This window comes from Jaculus jaculus, chromosome 17 (assembly GCF_020740685.1).
Source record: "Jaculus jaculus isolate mJacJac1 chromosome 17, mJacJac1.mat.Y.cur, whole genome shotgun sequence".
In the NCBI taxonomy this organism is placed as follows: Eukaryota; Metazoa; Chordata; class Mammalia; order Rodentia; family Dipodidae; genus Jaculus; species Jaculus jaculus.
Window position 1 is genome coordinate 64,178,812 of NC_059118.1, and position 14,012 is coordinate 64,192,823.

At 40.3% G+C, this 14,012-nt stretch overlaps 1 protein-coding gene across 1 annotated transcript in view; it reads left to right on the forward strand.

Annotated features, from left to right (window-relative positions):
- The window catches only part of F13a1 (coagulation factor XIII A chain), a 171,592-nt gene that overhangs the window by 14,019 nt on the left and 143,561 nt on the right, over positions 1–14,012 (forward strand). Inside the window, exon 3 of the mRNA XM_004666130.2 lies at positions 498–686. Coding sequence (XP_004666187.2) covers positions 498–686 — 189 coding nt within the window. The remainder of the gene's footprint in view (positions 1–497; positions 687–14,012) is intronic.

Here is a 14,012-nt window from a genome sequence, read left to right on the forward strand (position 1 = left end):
TTAGAATTTCAGTAGGGGAACATTTGACCCTTCCTGGGGTGAGAGGAGAATTTTGGATGAATGGCAGCTTTGTCCTCAGAATGTCCCTTTGAGGCTTTGTCAGATTTGATCCTTCTCTTCTGAAAGATGGCAGTGTCGCATAGGGAGGTATCTACATGGGGGGGAAGAGCCCGACATAGCTAAGCCAGCATGAGACAGAGAATCTGAAGACTGTAGCTGTGGCCAGTGTCTCTGCTTCCAGATCTGACAGCCGGGTACACTCCCAAGTGAGTGTCCTGTGATCTGAAGCGAGACCACACAAAGCAAAAACTTTAAAATCCTCTCCTCCCAAACAGGCATGCTACACAGGACTGCCCCTCAGATCGGCTCCTGATGCTGAGTTCATCCAGTAGACCTTGTTCCCTGACTTCTTTAGGAAAATATAACTTTGTCTTTTGAGTTTGTCTTAAAATCAAACTTCCTGAATGGTATCCTTCTATTGTTTTCTGCATGTGCAGACTACCTGAATGTCACATCCATTCACCTGTTCAAGGAGAGATGGGACAGCAACAAGATTGATCACCACACGGACAAGTATGACAACAGCAAGCTGATTGTCCGTCGAGGACAGTCTTTCTACGTCCAGATTGACTTCAACCGGCCCTACAACCCCAGGAAGGATCTCTTCCGAGTTGAATATGTCATTGGTGAGTGCCACATGCCGGAGCCATGGTGCCATGTTTTTGTTGCACAGAGGGGTGGTCATAAGTGTGGTTGCACTAGTTCCTTGGCCATATCTAAGGCTGGTTGAAGCAATGGTTAAACTGACCAAACATCAACAATCTAAATATCTAGCATGAATAAAGTAGCTGCAGTTGGTGTAAAATGTTATTTAACTGAGTTGTTTTTTTTTTCTCAAAGAAGTGGTTTTGGTGTTCTATAGCAGTGATTGCGAATGCTACAGTGATTTAGTTAGTCTCACGTACTTAAAATGTTTGCAAACCTTAGCCTCTGATCTCTACATATGCACATCCCTAAGTCTGTTATGCACTAATGTAGTCCTCAATGGCCCATGAGAAATGAATGGATTGTCTAACCAAACCCACCAGATGCTTTAAACACTAGACTCAACCTAAAGACTGACTGTGGCTCATAGCTTCAAATGTTCTGGGGAGCAGCATTCAACTATGGCTCAGGGCTCCTCAAATTAATTTGTTCCTGGAACCCTTTACTGTTACTGACAACAGACACATTGGCGTAAACATTTCTGTAGAAATTTGCAAAATTATAAAGAACACATTCCCAGAAAAGAAAAGAAGGCTCAATGTAAGGAACTCTGTTCACATACTCATACTCATGAGTTAGACAGAGCTAAGTGATGCAAATTATAATTTAATTAAAACAAAGTAGAAGTTCCTCAGTTGTGAAGCGATTCTCCCTACCCCCAAGAACAACTTCAATGGGAGCTAACTGAATTATAATTAGCAATTAGAAATGGCTGCCATCACCATTTGTTTTAGTAACTAAAGAAAACCTTGCTTTAAGATTTGAGAAAATGTTAAAGTGTGTAGATGGCAGGAAACTAGAAAGTAGAAAGGGACCCATGAGGGGTTGGGGGAAAACATCAAGAAAAGATAAGGAAGGTAGCAGATCATAAGGGACAAAAATGTCAAAGGGGGACACTGAAAGTGGAAGGGTGAAGCCAGGGTGGGAGGCAGGGAGGTGCCGTGGAGATTAACCACAAGGCACAAAACTTAAATTAAACAGAAGAATGTTTTTTGCAGATGTGTGTGTGTGTGTGTGTGTACGTGTGTTTCTACGTTGATGCACGCATGTGCAGGCATGCAAGAGTGCATATGTATGTGGAGGCCATGCATAGATGTCTGGTTCTCTTTCTTCTCTCTTCACCGTATTGATGGAGGCAAGGTCTCTCCCTAAGCCCCTGGCCCACCAGTCCGGCTGCTCAAGTTTGTCAGCTTACCCAGGGATCGGAGGTCTCCACCTCCAAAGCACTGGGGCTACAGGAGTGTCCTACTGTGGGTTCTCAGGATCAAACTGAGATCCTCCCACGTGCACACTGAGCCATCTCCCTGGCCCAGAGTTTTATCAACAATCTCACAGAACAGAGAACACAGTAGTCGATTGTAGAATTTGGATTGCTAGCAGATTTTTATCTTTCATTTTGTTTTGTTTTGAGATGTTGCATTGTGTTGTTTGTTTGTTTTGATATTTTTAGACCAAATAATGCCACTAGCCTAAACTGGCCTCAAAGTGGGTATTGTCCAAGCTACTCTTGGACTTGACCTCCTACTGCCTGCTGGGTTTCCACCACACTCAGCTTCAAAGAACAGAAAAGACAAGATAATTGCATGAGGTGATGGATATGTAATAGTGAGCTCGCATTAGTAACTACAATGTGTGCACACTTTATAACATTACATAATTCCCCAAGTACATACAATCATTTAAATGTTAACTTTAAGAAGTCTTCCTGTGGGCTGGAAGGATGGCTTACTGCTTAAGGCATTTGCTGGAAAAGCCAAAGGGCCCAGGTCCCATTGCTCAGGATCCATGTTAGCCAGATGCACAAGGGGGTGCACGCATCTGGAGTTTGTTTGCAGTGGCTGGAGGCCCTGGTGCACCCATTCTCTCTCTCTCTCTCTCTCTCTCTCTCTCTCTCTCTCTCTCTCTCTGTGTGTGTGTGTGTGTATGTGTGTATGTCCCTCTTTTTTTGCCAAATAAAAAATTCTCTCTCTCTTTTTTTTTTATTTTAGTCTCTCTATATTAATATGTAAATTTAGTGACTTTTCAAGTAGAATACAACTGGTACTTTGAGAATCTGGGATTTTTCTGTTGCTGTTATTGTTTTGATTTTATTTTATCTTAAATATTTTTTTATTTATTTGAGAGAGAGAAAGAGGCAGAAAGAGAGAGAGGGAGAATGGGCATGCCAGGGCCTCTAGCCTACACAAAAGAACTCCAGACACGTGCGCCCCCTTGTGCGTCAGGCTTTCTTGAGTCCTGGGGAATCGAACTTCGATCCTTTGGCTTTGCAGGCAAGCACCAGTAAGCCATCTCTCCAGCCCTGACTTGAATAAATTACCCTTAGAGTTTATTTGAAACAGTAATTACCTGAAAATAATAAAGAAATAAGTAACAGAGTATTTTTTTTCTATTAAGAACAGCTATCAGAACATACTACAAAATATTCAACAGAACACCATAGAGACTACAGAAAGAAATTTCAGTATTCAAGAGAAATTACTGTAACTGTAGCTTTATTATAGTAAACTAAGTATGTTTGTTTTTGTTTGCTGTTCTGCTTCTTAAATAAGTAAGTTCAGAGTAGCTAGATCTCCAGTCAAAAGAGTTTGCAAACAGCCTTCATCTTACACCTGGTACAATAGTGCATTTCAGGTGGAATACATATTAATGCAAAAAGTAAACATAAGAAAATGTTATGAGAATTCTGAGCAGACTTAAATAAGATTTTTAACTCTGAAATTATAAAAGGAAACATCTATACACATGCACCAAAATACCACTGTGGGCCCCATAAATAATAGCTCATTGTGGTATTTTTGCATGTATATGTGTGTAGTGTATGTTTGTTCATATGTGTGTGGGCACATTACAAGTATATATATATATATATATATATATATATATATATATGATGATATATATGTATATATATCATGTATATGTGTGTATGTGTGTGTGTGTGTGTGTGTATATATATATATATATATATACTTGTAATGTATATATACATGATGAATAGGAAAATAGATGTGGAAGATTATTCAAAACATAGATCACAGATAAAGGCTTAATAAAAAAAGTAAAAACACTCCCTTCTCATTTGACTGTGCAAAGATGAAAGGTTAATAGACAAAAAAAAAGAGAAAAGGCAAATGGAAAATAATGTTGGAATAGCATATTCAAATTCTCTGGAGGACTGGGGAAGTAACTCGAAGCACTCTTTTCCATACTGGCCAAATTTAGAAAGAAAAAAAAAAAGGTATTTTTTGCTAACATGTTTGTAGACAAAAGCATGCATTGCTTATGTAAATCCAACTTTATACTCTTTTTTAAATGGCAATTTGACAATATCTATTTATAATAAAAATACATTTTCTCTTTGGTCAGCAATCCCAGTCTTTGTTTTTTGTACCAAAGATATCTAAAAGTTTATAAACATAGATATTATCAACTGTATCATTGTTCATAGTAACAAAACCCACATTGCAATAGTGGAATGGATGAACATGTTATAATATATTCACATCATAGATAGTTATTTTTGGCAGGAGGGTTGATGTAGGGTCTTGCTCTAGCCCAAGCTGATGTGGAATGCACTAGATAGCCTGAGGCTGGCCTGGAACTTAAGGCCACTCTGCTATCTCTGCCTCCTGAGTATAGGAATTAAAGGAATGTGCCACCATTCCTGGCTTAGTTACTTTTAAGAAGAATGAATTAAACCCATGTCAGATGACTTTAACACAGATAATGGGTTAGAGAAAATATAGAGAAATGTACTCATGATTTTCTCTATGAATGTAAATGTACTGTTGTCCCCCAGATCTCTAGAGGACACATCCCAAGATCCCTACTAGCTACCTGAAATGATAGATCATACTGATTCCTATGGGCGCTAGTGGATACACAGACACATGCACGTGTGTGTGTGTGCACATGTGTATGTGCATGTACTATATGCAAACACATGCCCATGGTAAAGCTTCATTTATAAATTAGACATAAACACAAATATGTACAAGCACACATGCACTCACACACATGAACACATATGTACAGGTGAACACACACACTGCATAAGTTAGCCACAGTAGTGAGACTGATAGCAGTAACTACAATCAAACAGGCAATTATAATAAATATAAAAGTTAATATATAAAATACAATATATTTTATATTATATATATTAAATATATTATATTTCATAATATATTTATATATAAAAACTGATAAAGGTAGTCTTGCATTTCCCTTCTCTGAAAATGTCTTACTGTACTGTATCCACATTTCCTGTGGTGATATGCAAAATGCAATGCCTACATGTGGACATGAAGTGAGATGAATGACCTCACTTGTGGCATTGAGCAATAGGACTAGACCATTAGATTACTGTGTGTCACTTGAACGTCAGTGGGTGATGTTGTGGCAGTCTCACTGTCAGGGCTGCTAAGTGAGCAAGGGGCAGTTAACACATACAGTATGGACAAAGGGAAAGTCCATTTCTGGGGCTGAAGGAGCAGAAAGGTACAAGGTTTCATCATAGTACGAGGATGGTGCACGCTGGTAGTGTCCACTTGGTATTTTCACTCTGAGGCTGGAGGAGGACAACGGGAAGTGAAGTGTGGGAAGTGAAAATGCAAGCGGGGGAGGGGTCATTGCCTAGCTCATGGGTCTGTCTCTCACTGTGAGTACAGAAGAGAAGAAGGACGCACAATGGTACAAACAAGCCTTTTGTAGTGGGAGTAGCCACGCTGAGGGAAAAGAAGCAGAGAGGAGAAAAACAAGCACAAAGAAGAGAAAATGAAAGCAATCAGGACATGACTTATACGTACAACTTTAATGATATGGGGGGACATTTATCTAAAGAAATTGAAGTTTATTTAGTAAGAAAGATCTCTGGCCTCCTGTTATTTGAGAAACTTGGTTGGACTGACTTGCATTTACAAGTGCAAATTGATGTGTAAATGTGGGGAAAGCAATTGGTTGGACCCAGAATAAAAGTGGGAAAAGAGAAAAAGATCACCCAGGTAGAATAAACAAGAACCATGTGATGCTTGATATCCTGCGTTGTTTGTTATCCCAATTGTGGAGGGGAAGGGAGAGAGAGCTAAGTTAGTATTATATGGTAAGCAAAATGAACTAATGCAATATAATTATGTTTTGGTAGTAGACCATTACCATTAGTATACATTTTAATTATTATTTTTAAAATATTTTATTTTTATGTACTTACTTGAGAGAGAGAGCAAAAATAGGCAGAGGAGACAGAGGGGGAGAGTGAGAGAATGGGTGCACTAGAGCATCTAGCCACTGCAAACAAACTTCAGATGCATATGCCATCTTGCGCATTTGGCTTATGTGGGTCTTGGGGAATCAAACATGGGTCCTTTGGCTTTGCAGGAAAGCACTTTAGCTGCTAAGCCATCTCTCCATCCCCATTTTAATGATTTTTAATAGTGGATAGTTCAGGTGAGAGAATAATTCACGCCTCATGTTGTTGAGTATTGCCAAATCTGATAAAAATTTATTTTTGTCTCTCCCTAAACCCATTATCTTACTCCATTATATACATTTATGAGTGTGCATTTATCTGTTTGAACACAGGGACTAAATCTGATTAAAGTGACCATGGATTTATAATGGATTCCTGATCGCTCTTGTATGCCCTGCATTTCAGCTAACAGTCCATGAAAACTCTGCCCACAGTTCTGTTCCAATTATGAGGGAACACTCATCTCCCCTTTTAAAATCAAATATTTGGTGCAGTAATAAGAGAATCTCTGGCCTTGAATTGGACTTCTCTTTAGTCCAAGACCTTTCCCCAAAGTCCGTTTAGAAAGTAGTCCTGAAAATGGAAGTCCCGGAAAGAATGGTAACGTGAGCATCATAGGCTGAGTTCAAAGAAACAAAACTCATGAATGACATTTGTGTTTAGAGAGTTTTCTGGAGAGTACTCTCTCGATCACTATCTGTGAAGAGTAAAGGGATCAGTATTTGGTAGAGGGGGAGTTAAGTAGCATCACCAAAGGGATCTCCTAGGGACCCTGGCCACCATCCTCAGGTTTGTCCCACTACAGAGCAAGGGTGGGGCTCCTTACCTGCCAGCATAGACTGGCCCTTGGTTCCAAGCTGCCCAGAGGGAGAAGCTCTAATTTCAGTGCAGTTGCTGCCTGTGTGCCCTGTGGAGAATCTCTAGGAGAAACTCAGCGATGGGCAGCGGTCAGTCACCAAAGCCCGCGGTGCTACGGCATCCACCACAGTGCGCATTTGAATCCTTAAAAGCAAAAAAGAACGAATGAATGAACTAGTACTGCTGTCGTTCCTTCTGCAAAAAGAGAAAAATAAACAGCTAATCTACTTTTAAGAAAAAGCTTACATGTTTTTAAACCAGCATGTATTTAAATCCTTTTGCAGAATGTATAAAACAGATTTTTAGGTTTCAGTGGCATTCCAACTGTATGGTCCTTGTAGGCATTGTTGTATTAGGGACTTTTCTAATTCTTAATTTATCATAGATATAAGAAAGGAAAACTGACAAAATTCCACTTTCTACTTACTATATGAAAAAGCACACACACTTCAAGGAGGCAATTATAGGAGCACTATGGGGGACTTTGTCTTGATTAGTGTTCTTTCTGAACGTCCTGTCGTGTGGGGACTTAAGGACCATCACAGCTTCCCCACTACGGTAGTGCTGAGTGGAAAAATAGGAGATAAAAGAAAAACAAGATAAAGAAAAGAATTAAGAACATTGTTGAACACTAACTGAAGCTCAGAAATAATTTTCTTAAAATGCAGTACCTGTTTCAGTAGGACTGAATAAACCCAATGAAATTAGATTTTTAAGTACAATTGCTGTAACAAAAACAGACAAGTATTGAATGTGAACCGAGAATGAAATTAAGTGGAAAGGTTTGTATATACAGGTGTATCTTAATATCAGGAAATCCAAAATGTAAAAAAAAAAAAAAAAAACCCAAAAAACAAAACTTGATTTAAAGAAATAGAAAAGACAATACTTTGTGAAAACAAGTAAGAAGAGAGATTTTCTTTTAACAGCTTTACACAAATAGATATCATAACCATCAGTTGAAGCATTCTGTTTCAGGAGCATAACTAGTACTGACGGAAGCTGTTCATAGAACCTGGCTCATGGGATTTTTTAAAATATTATTTATTTATTTATTTAACAGAGAAAGAGGGAGAGCGAGAGAGAGAGAGGAAAATGAATGGGCATGCCAGGGCCTCCAGCCACTGCAAACAAACTCCAGACGCGTGCAGCCCCTTGTGCATCTGGCTAACGTGGGTCCTGGGGAATCGAACCTGGTTCCTTTGGCTTTGCAGGCAAACACTTTAACCACTAAGCCATCCTTCCAGCCCTCATGGTATTTATTTCTAAGTGATTTCACCATATTAAACCCATCATTCCTCCCTACCTTCCTTCCTTCCTTCCTTCCTTCTGTCCTTCCTGTGTTAAGTAAATAAATTGCTAATACTTAAATGCTTCCTTTTACTCAATTCAAGCAAGATGATGGTCCTGGACAACCCATGTGCTGTGGGTTCTCTGCTGAGGGTGCATAGACAGGAGAGTTGGGGCATTTCCTTCCATGGGAAGTTTGCAGGCTGAGCTTGTGGTTGATGACTGTATTCATCAGTTTGTGGCCAACACAGCTATCTCTGAGGCACCAAAGAGGTGTTAATAAATTTGAGAAGGAGGATGTGGCTAAAAACATGCCCTATGGCCCTTCTTCTTTTCCCACCTCTAAAGGTGCAGCAAGGAGATCCCATGAAATGCGTGGTGCAGGTGTTTATTATGGGTTTGCTAACCTGTAGCTGGAGTTTAGGAAGAGCTGGAGGAGTTAATTTGTTTTAACCTGATCCCCTCACTTCTCCATACTCAATTGAGGGGGAAAGGTCATTCTCTTTAGTAAATTAGTGTTGTTGTTATTATCAACATATAATAATTGTGCAAATTAATGGGGTTCACTGTGACATTTTCACACAGGTACATATTGTGGCTTGATTATGTATACCCTCCACTCTACCGTCTCTTAACCACCACCCCTTTTCTACTTCCTTTCAGCCCCTTCTACTTTTAAGACATTTAATTTTGATAGTTTTCGCATATAGGAGAAAACATCATCCTGGTCTTTCTCTGTGCGGCTTATGTTTCTTAACGTGATGTCCTCTACCCCTGCCCATTTTCCTGTGAGTTACATGATTTGATTCATCTTTACAGTTGAATAATACTCTATTGCATGTATATATCATATTTTCTTTCTTTTTTTTTTTTTTTTTTTGGTTTTTCGAGGTAGGATTTCACTCTGGCCCAGGCTGACCTGGAATTCACTATGTAGTCTCAGGGTGGCCTCAAACTCACGGTGATCCTCCTACCTCCGCCTCCCGAGTGCTGGGATTAAAGGCGTGCGCCACCACGCCCAGCTTATATCATATTTTCTTGATCCAGTCTTTTGGTGACAGGCACCTCAGCTGATCTTACATTTAGCTGATGTGACTGAAACTGCAGTATACATGAATGTGCAAATATCTCTGGTGTGCTGGCTCAGATTCCTTCTGGTATTGTCCAAGGAGTGAGATAACTGGGTCATATGGTAAAGTTTTAAAATATTTTTTCAAGAATCACCATACTATTTTCTACCTTTGGCCACAATTTATAAGGTTCCCCTTTTCCTCACGTCTTGTACAAAATTTATATAATTGTTTTGTCAGTAATTTTGTTTTTATTAGTAACCATTGTGATTGGGGCGAGAAAGAGTCACTGTAGGGAAAGAACTCTTAGTTGTCTTCCCCACCATCTCTCCAAAAAGGATATTTATTCAGTCAAAGCTCTGAAGTCAGGACAGCGTCCTTTCCATGAGTGACTTCCATTCCTCCTGCAGTTCCGTCACCGGAGCCCAGGGAGTCGGGGCCAGGAGATTCTCTCAGTCTTCGCCTCATCCTCGCGATTACCCCCATGGCCCCTTGCTTCATATTTCTGGTTACAAAAGAAAGAACAAAGTTAAGAAGGGAACCAGTAAAACCATACACTCTCATCAGGAAAAGGAACATTTTCCCAGAAGCTCCAGGAAAGCTTAGATGCCTCATGTGCTACCTCACTGGTAACGGAAGCTGTGGAAACATCACCTTCTCCCAGCTGTATCAGTTACTTTGCAATTATCATGACAAAAATGCCTGAGAGGACAACTTAAAGGCGGATCATGACTCAGAGAGTTCGGTTCATAGTCCTTGCCTCCACTGACTCCAGGCTCCTGATGAGGCACGTTATGACGATGGAAGCATGTGGAGGAGGAGGCCCTCACATCGTTCATGGTAAACAGGAAGCAGAGACAGTAGAAGAAACCCTGGGGCCATATATGACCTTTAAAAGGCATGGCCTTACTGACTTACATCCTCCAATGGGGCCCCTTCTCCTAAAGTTCCCAAAACCTCCCATGATAGTGTTACTGAGGGGGAACTAAATATAAGCCTATGTGAGGGTATTTCAGATTCAAGCCATAATAGAAACTCCCTTAGAGGAGAGAGGCACAGGAAATCTTGATTCTTTCCCTCTGAAGTAAGGACCCATGAGTACACACATATGTAGCCCTTCATGATGTCTAGCAGCACTGAGGTAAAGGTATTTGTGGGAATGATTCATCATGTGCCCAAGAATGTCTAGTATCTGGTGAAATTGGAGTACCTGAGGGACTTTGAGATCAACATGTTGAAAGGCAGTATGAGTTTGATGTCTAAGGATGATGTCTTTGTTGATCAGAAGGAAATGTGGATAGCATGCACACCTGGATGGCCAACCTAGCTCAGAAGTAAACCATGGGTCTGAGAAGGTGGCTCAGTGGGTAAAGTGCTCACCCTATGGGCATAAGGACCTGAGTTTGGATGATCAGTTCATACCAGTCATGGCAGTGTATATCTTACATCCTAGTGCTGGGGAGGCAGAGACAGGGGGATCTCTGGGGACTCACTGGTTAGCTAGTCTGGCCAAATCCATGAGTTTTAGATTCACCAAGAGACCCTGTCTTAAAGAAAAAAGTGGACAGTGACTGAGAAAGACCCCCAATATCAACTTCTGGCTTATACACACACATGCACCTACATACACATTTGCAACCATATAGTTACAAACATTCACACACAACACATGCACACAAAGAAAGAGAAGAGAGAGAGAGCAAAAGAAAGAAAGAGGAAGGAAGGAAAGAAGGAAGGGAGGGAGGGAGGGAGGGAGGGAGGGAGGGAGGGAGGGAGGGAGGGAAGGAAGGAGGGAGGGAGGGAGGAAGGGAGGGAGGAAAGAAACTTCCTGGAGAAAAATAGCTTTTCAGGGGAAATTCCAGGAGCTTGAGGTCTTGAATGAGGTGTAGAGCAAATGTGTCAGTCACCTTCTCATTGATAAAACAAAATCTCTGTCAAAAATAAGCTTAAAGGAGGAAGGGTTGATCTCCTCCTACAGTTCCAGTTATAATCCTCACAGCAGAACAGGCATAATGGTGGCAGGAGCTGGTCACATTCAGTCCATCAGGGAGGAAACTGAGTAGTGCTGCTGCTCAGCCAGCTCTGTCCTTTATACCCAGTCCAGGACTCTGGCTCATGGCATGGTGCTGTCCACAGTCAAGGAGCATCGTCCCACTTCACTTAATCTAATCAAATACCCCTTCACAGGCATACCCAGAGACATACCTAATATAGAAAATTCCCAACATGATTCTAGGTCCTATCAAGTTGACAGTTAATATGAACCAAATGATCAGAAAAGCAGAAGGGCATTGAAGTGCACCATAGTGTTTCCAAAGCTGAGTCAAATGCTTTAAGGAGAAAGAAGGATAGTATTTACCAAATGTAATGAGGAGATGCAGAAAGGTAAGAACCTCTCCTTGGATTCAACAGTTAAAGAGGCAATGGTTATTTAGTGGAGATTATTTGTAATGATCTGAAAGTAAATGAGATGTAAGGAAATAGCTGTGTCAAATGTAGATTAATACTGCAATGTGAGGCACTGGGGTTAGCAGTAGATGCTTGCAAGCCCAGCCCTCGGGACACAGAAATGGGGATTATAAGATCAAGGCTAGCCTGGATTTCATAAAGAGACCTTGTCTCAAAAAAAATTTTTTTTTGACAATGCAATACTCAGGAATAGAGCTCTTGAGTGGCATAAATAAGGGCCTTGGGATTGATCCTTAACACAAGGGGGGAAAAAAAAAAAAGGCAAGAAACTAAGAAACAAAGGGAAGAAAAAAAGAAAAAAGGAACTTAAAGGAAAAGAAAATTTCTATGATAATTAGAAAAGAATGTGAGGTAAAGGAAGGGTGTGTTGATTTAGTATTTGTTTTAAGATTAAGGTAATTGAATGTGTGCAGAGTGAAAGAGATAGTAGTCATGGAAAAATCCCAGAACTCAAGAGAAGTACTGGGTGATTGAGAGAGAGTTCCAGAGGTGGTAGAAGCATAACTTATACTGTGCATGGGAGGCATTTGCTGAGGTGAATCTCTTGTCCTCTGAAGATGTTGGGAAATAAGTTATGGACGATGTGGATATTTTATGAAACTGATTATTATGCTGACGACTTCAAGCTAGTCACAGCCATAGCAAAGAATCAGATGCTGTGTGGGCTTAGGTGAGGAAAGGACCATTCTTATCTTTCTGTGTTATTTTATTTTATATTGCTAAAACAAAACATCCAAGGCCAGGTACTTCATAAAGGAAAGAGGCCATTTTAGATCATGATTTTGGAGGCTGAAAGTTCAATGTCAAGTTAGTTGTTCAACTTCTGGTGAGGAAACCCCTGGCTGCCTCCCAGCATGGCAGATGGCCCAATGGCAGAAGCATATCAAGATGCAGAGGGCACATGAGGGGACAGAAACAGAGATGTCCAAGGGTCAAGGTCACTCTTTATAACAGACCACTCTTGCACAACTAACCCAAAGATCAAGCATGCACCTTTCCCAAGGTCAGTTCCTTCAATAACCTAATTACCTCCTGCAGCACTTCTGTCTCTTCCCAACACTATCACACCAGAAACCAAACTTCCAGCACACAAACGTTTGAGGGATACACTCAACCATATCCAGACCACAGCAGTCTGAAAGCCAGGTCCCTAGGACAATGTTTTCCTATAGAGCTTTGTTTCAGAAAAATCCAGATAAAATTACCATACTGATATGTAATTTTTCACATTCATAATAGTTTCTCTGCCAATAAATTTCCTGCCCCAAATCACATAGCTGCTAATCTGTAGAGAAATAAGCATTAGACCATGCTCCATCTACCACTCTATGCTTCATCTTGCTGAAAAAGGGGTTATTTCAGCATTTTGAAGGAATATTTCTAGAGATGTTCTTTCAAATGTTTTGCTCCTGTAGCTTTCTACATTGAATGCCAACATGCTCGTTTTTAAGCATCTGTGTGAAGTAACTAATAATGGCATCTAAGAAACTAGGACAGTGTTTCCCAGAGTGTTTTCCCTGTGAACACCTGTCATGAGATGTTCCTTGGGAAAAGAAAAAGTTCCATGGTCAAATATCTTTGGATCATGCTGTGTTTTGTGTCTCTTCTCAGACATTCTCCACACACATCATCAATGCATGAAAGGCTCAAGGTAGACATGCAGTCAAAAATGAATCTTGTTTAGCTGAATATTTCCCAAATTTGTTTTACTACAAACTCTGCCTTACCTTGTTTTATTGCTATAGAATCCTTTAATAAAATGCAGAGCTCACCTTAGGAATATGACACTATGGATTGCTATTTCTTTCATATTGAGGGGGTGGATGCTTGGGCTTGAGTAGATTTGCAGTTATATGGGTGCTACTTAATATAATATTGATATGCTATCCCTGTTTTCTTTATGACAGTTAAGATTTTGTGTCAACCTAAAAATAAATCTCAATTTGACATTCATATTCAGCAATTTTCCTTTCAAAAAAGACTCTTAAGTGCTTTTTTTTATACTTACATATTTCTTTCCATGTTTTTGTTTGTCTTCTTTTTCCACAAAGCCTATTTCCTTTCCTTTTGAGTATATTTATTGAACTCTTACCAAACATGTTCCAGGTGCCAAGTACCAGATTCGAGTTAGAACAGTAAACGTCTCGCTGCCTGCCTTTGGAGGGGAGGTCCATGGTCAGAGGGCGGCAACCTGAACAACAAAGCTTAAGTTTGGGCATCCTGCCTGAAAGCACCTGGGAGACAGTAGTTGGCTAGGAGCATAGCTGCAGGAATCCCTCAGGAAGTACTGTGTAAGATGGGCCTCAAAGGAC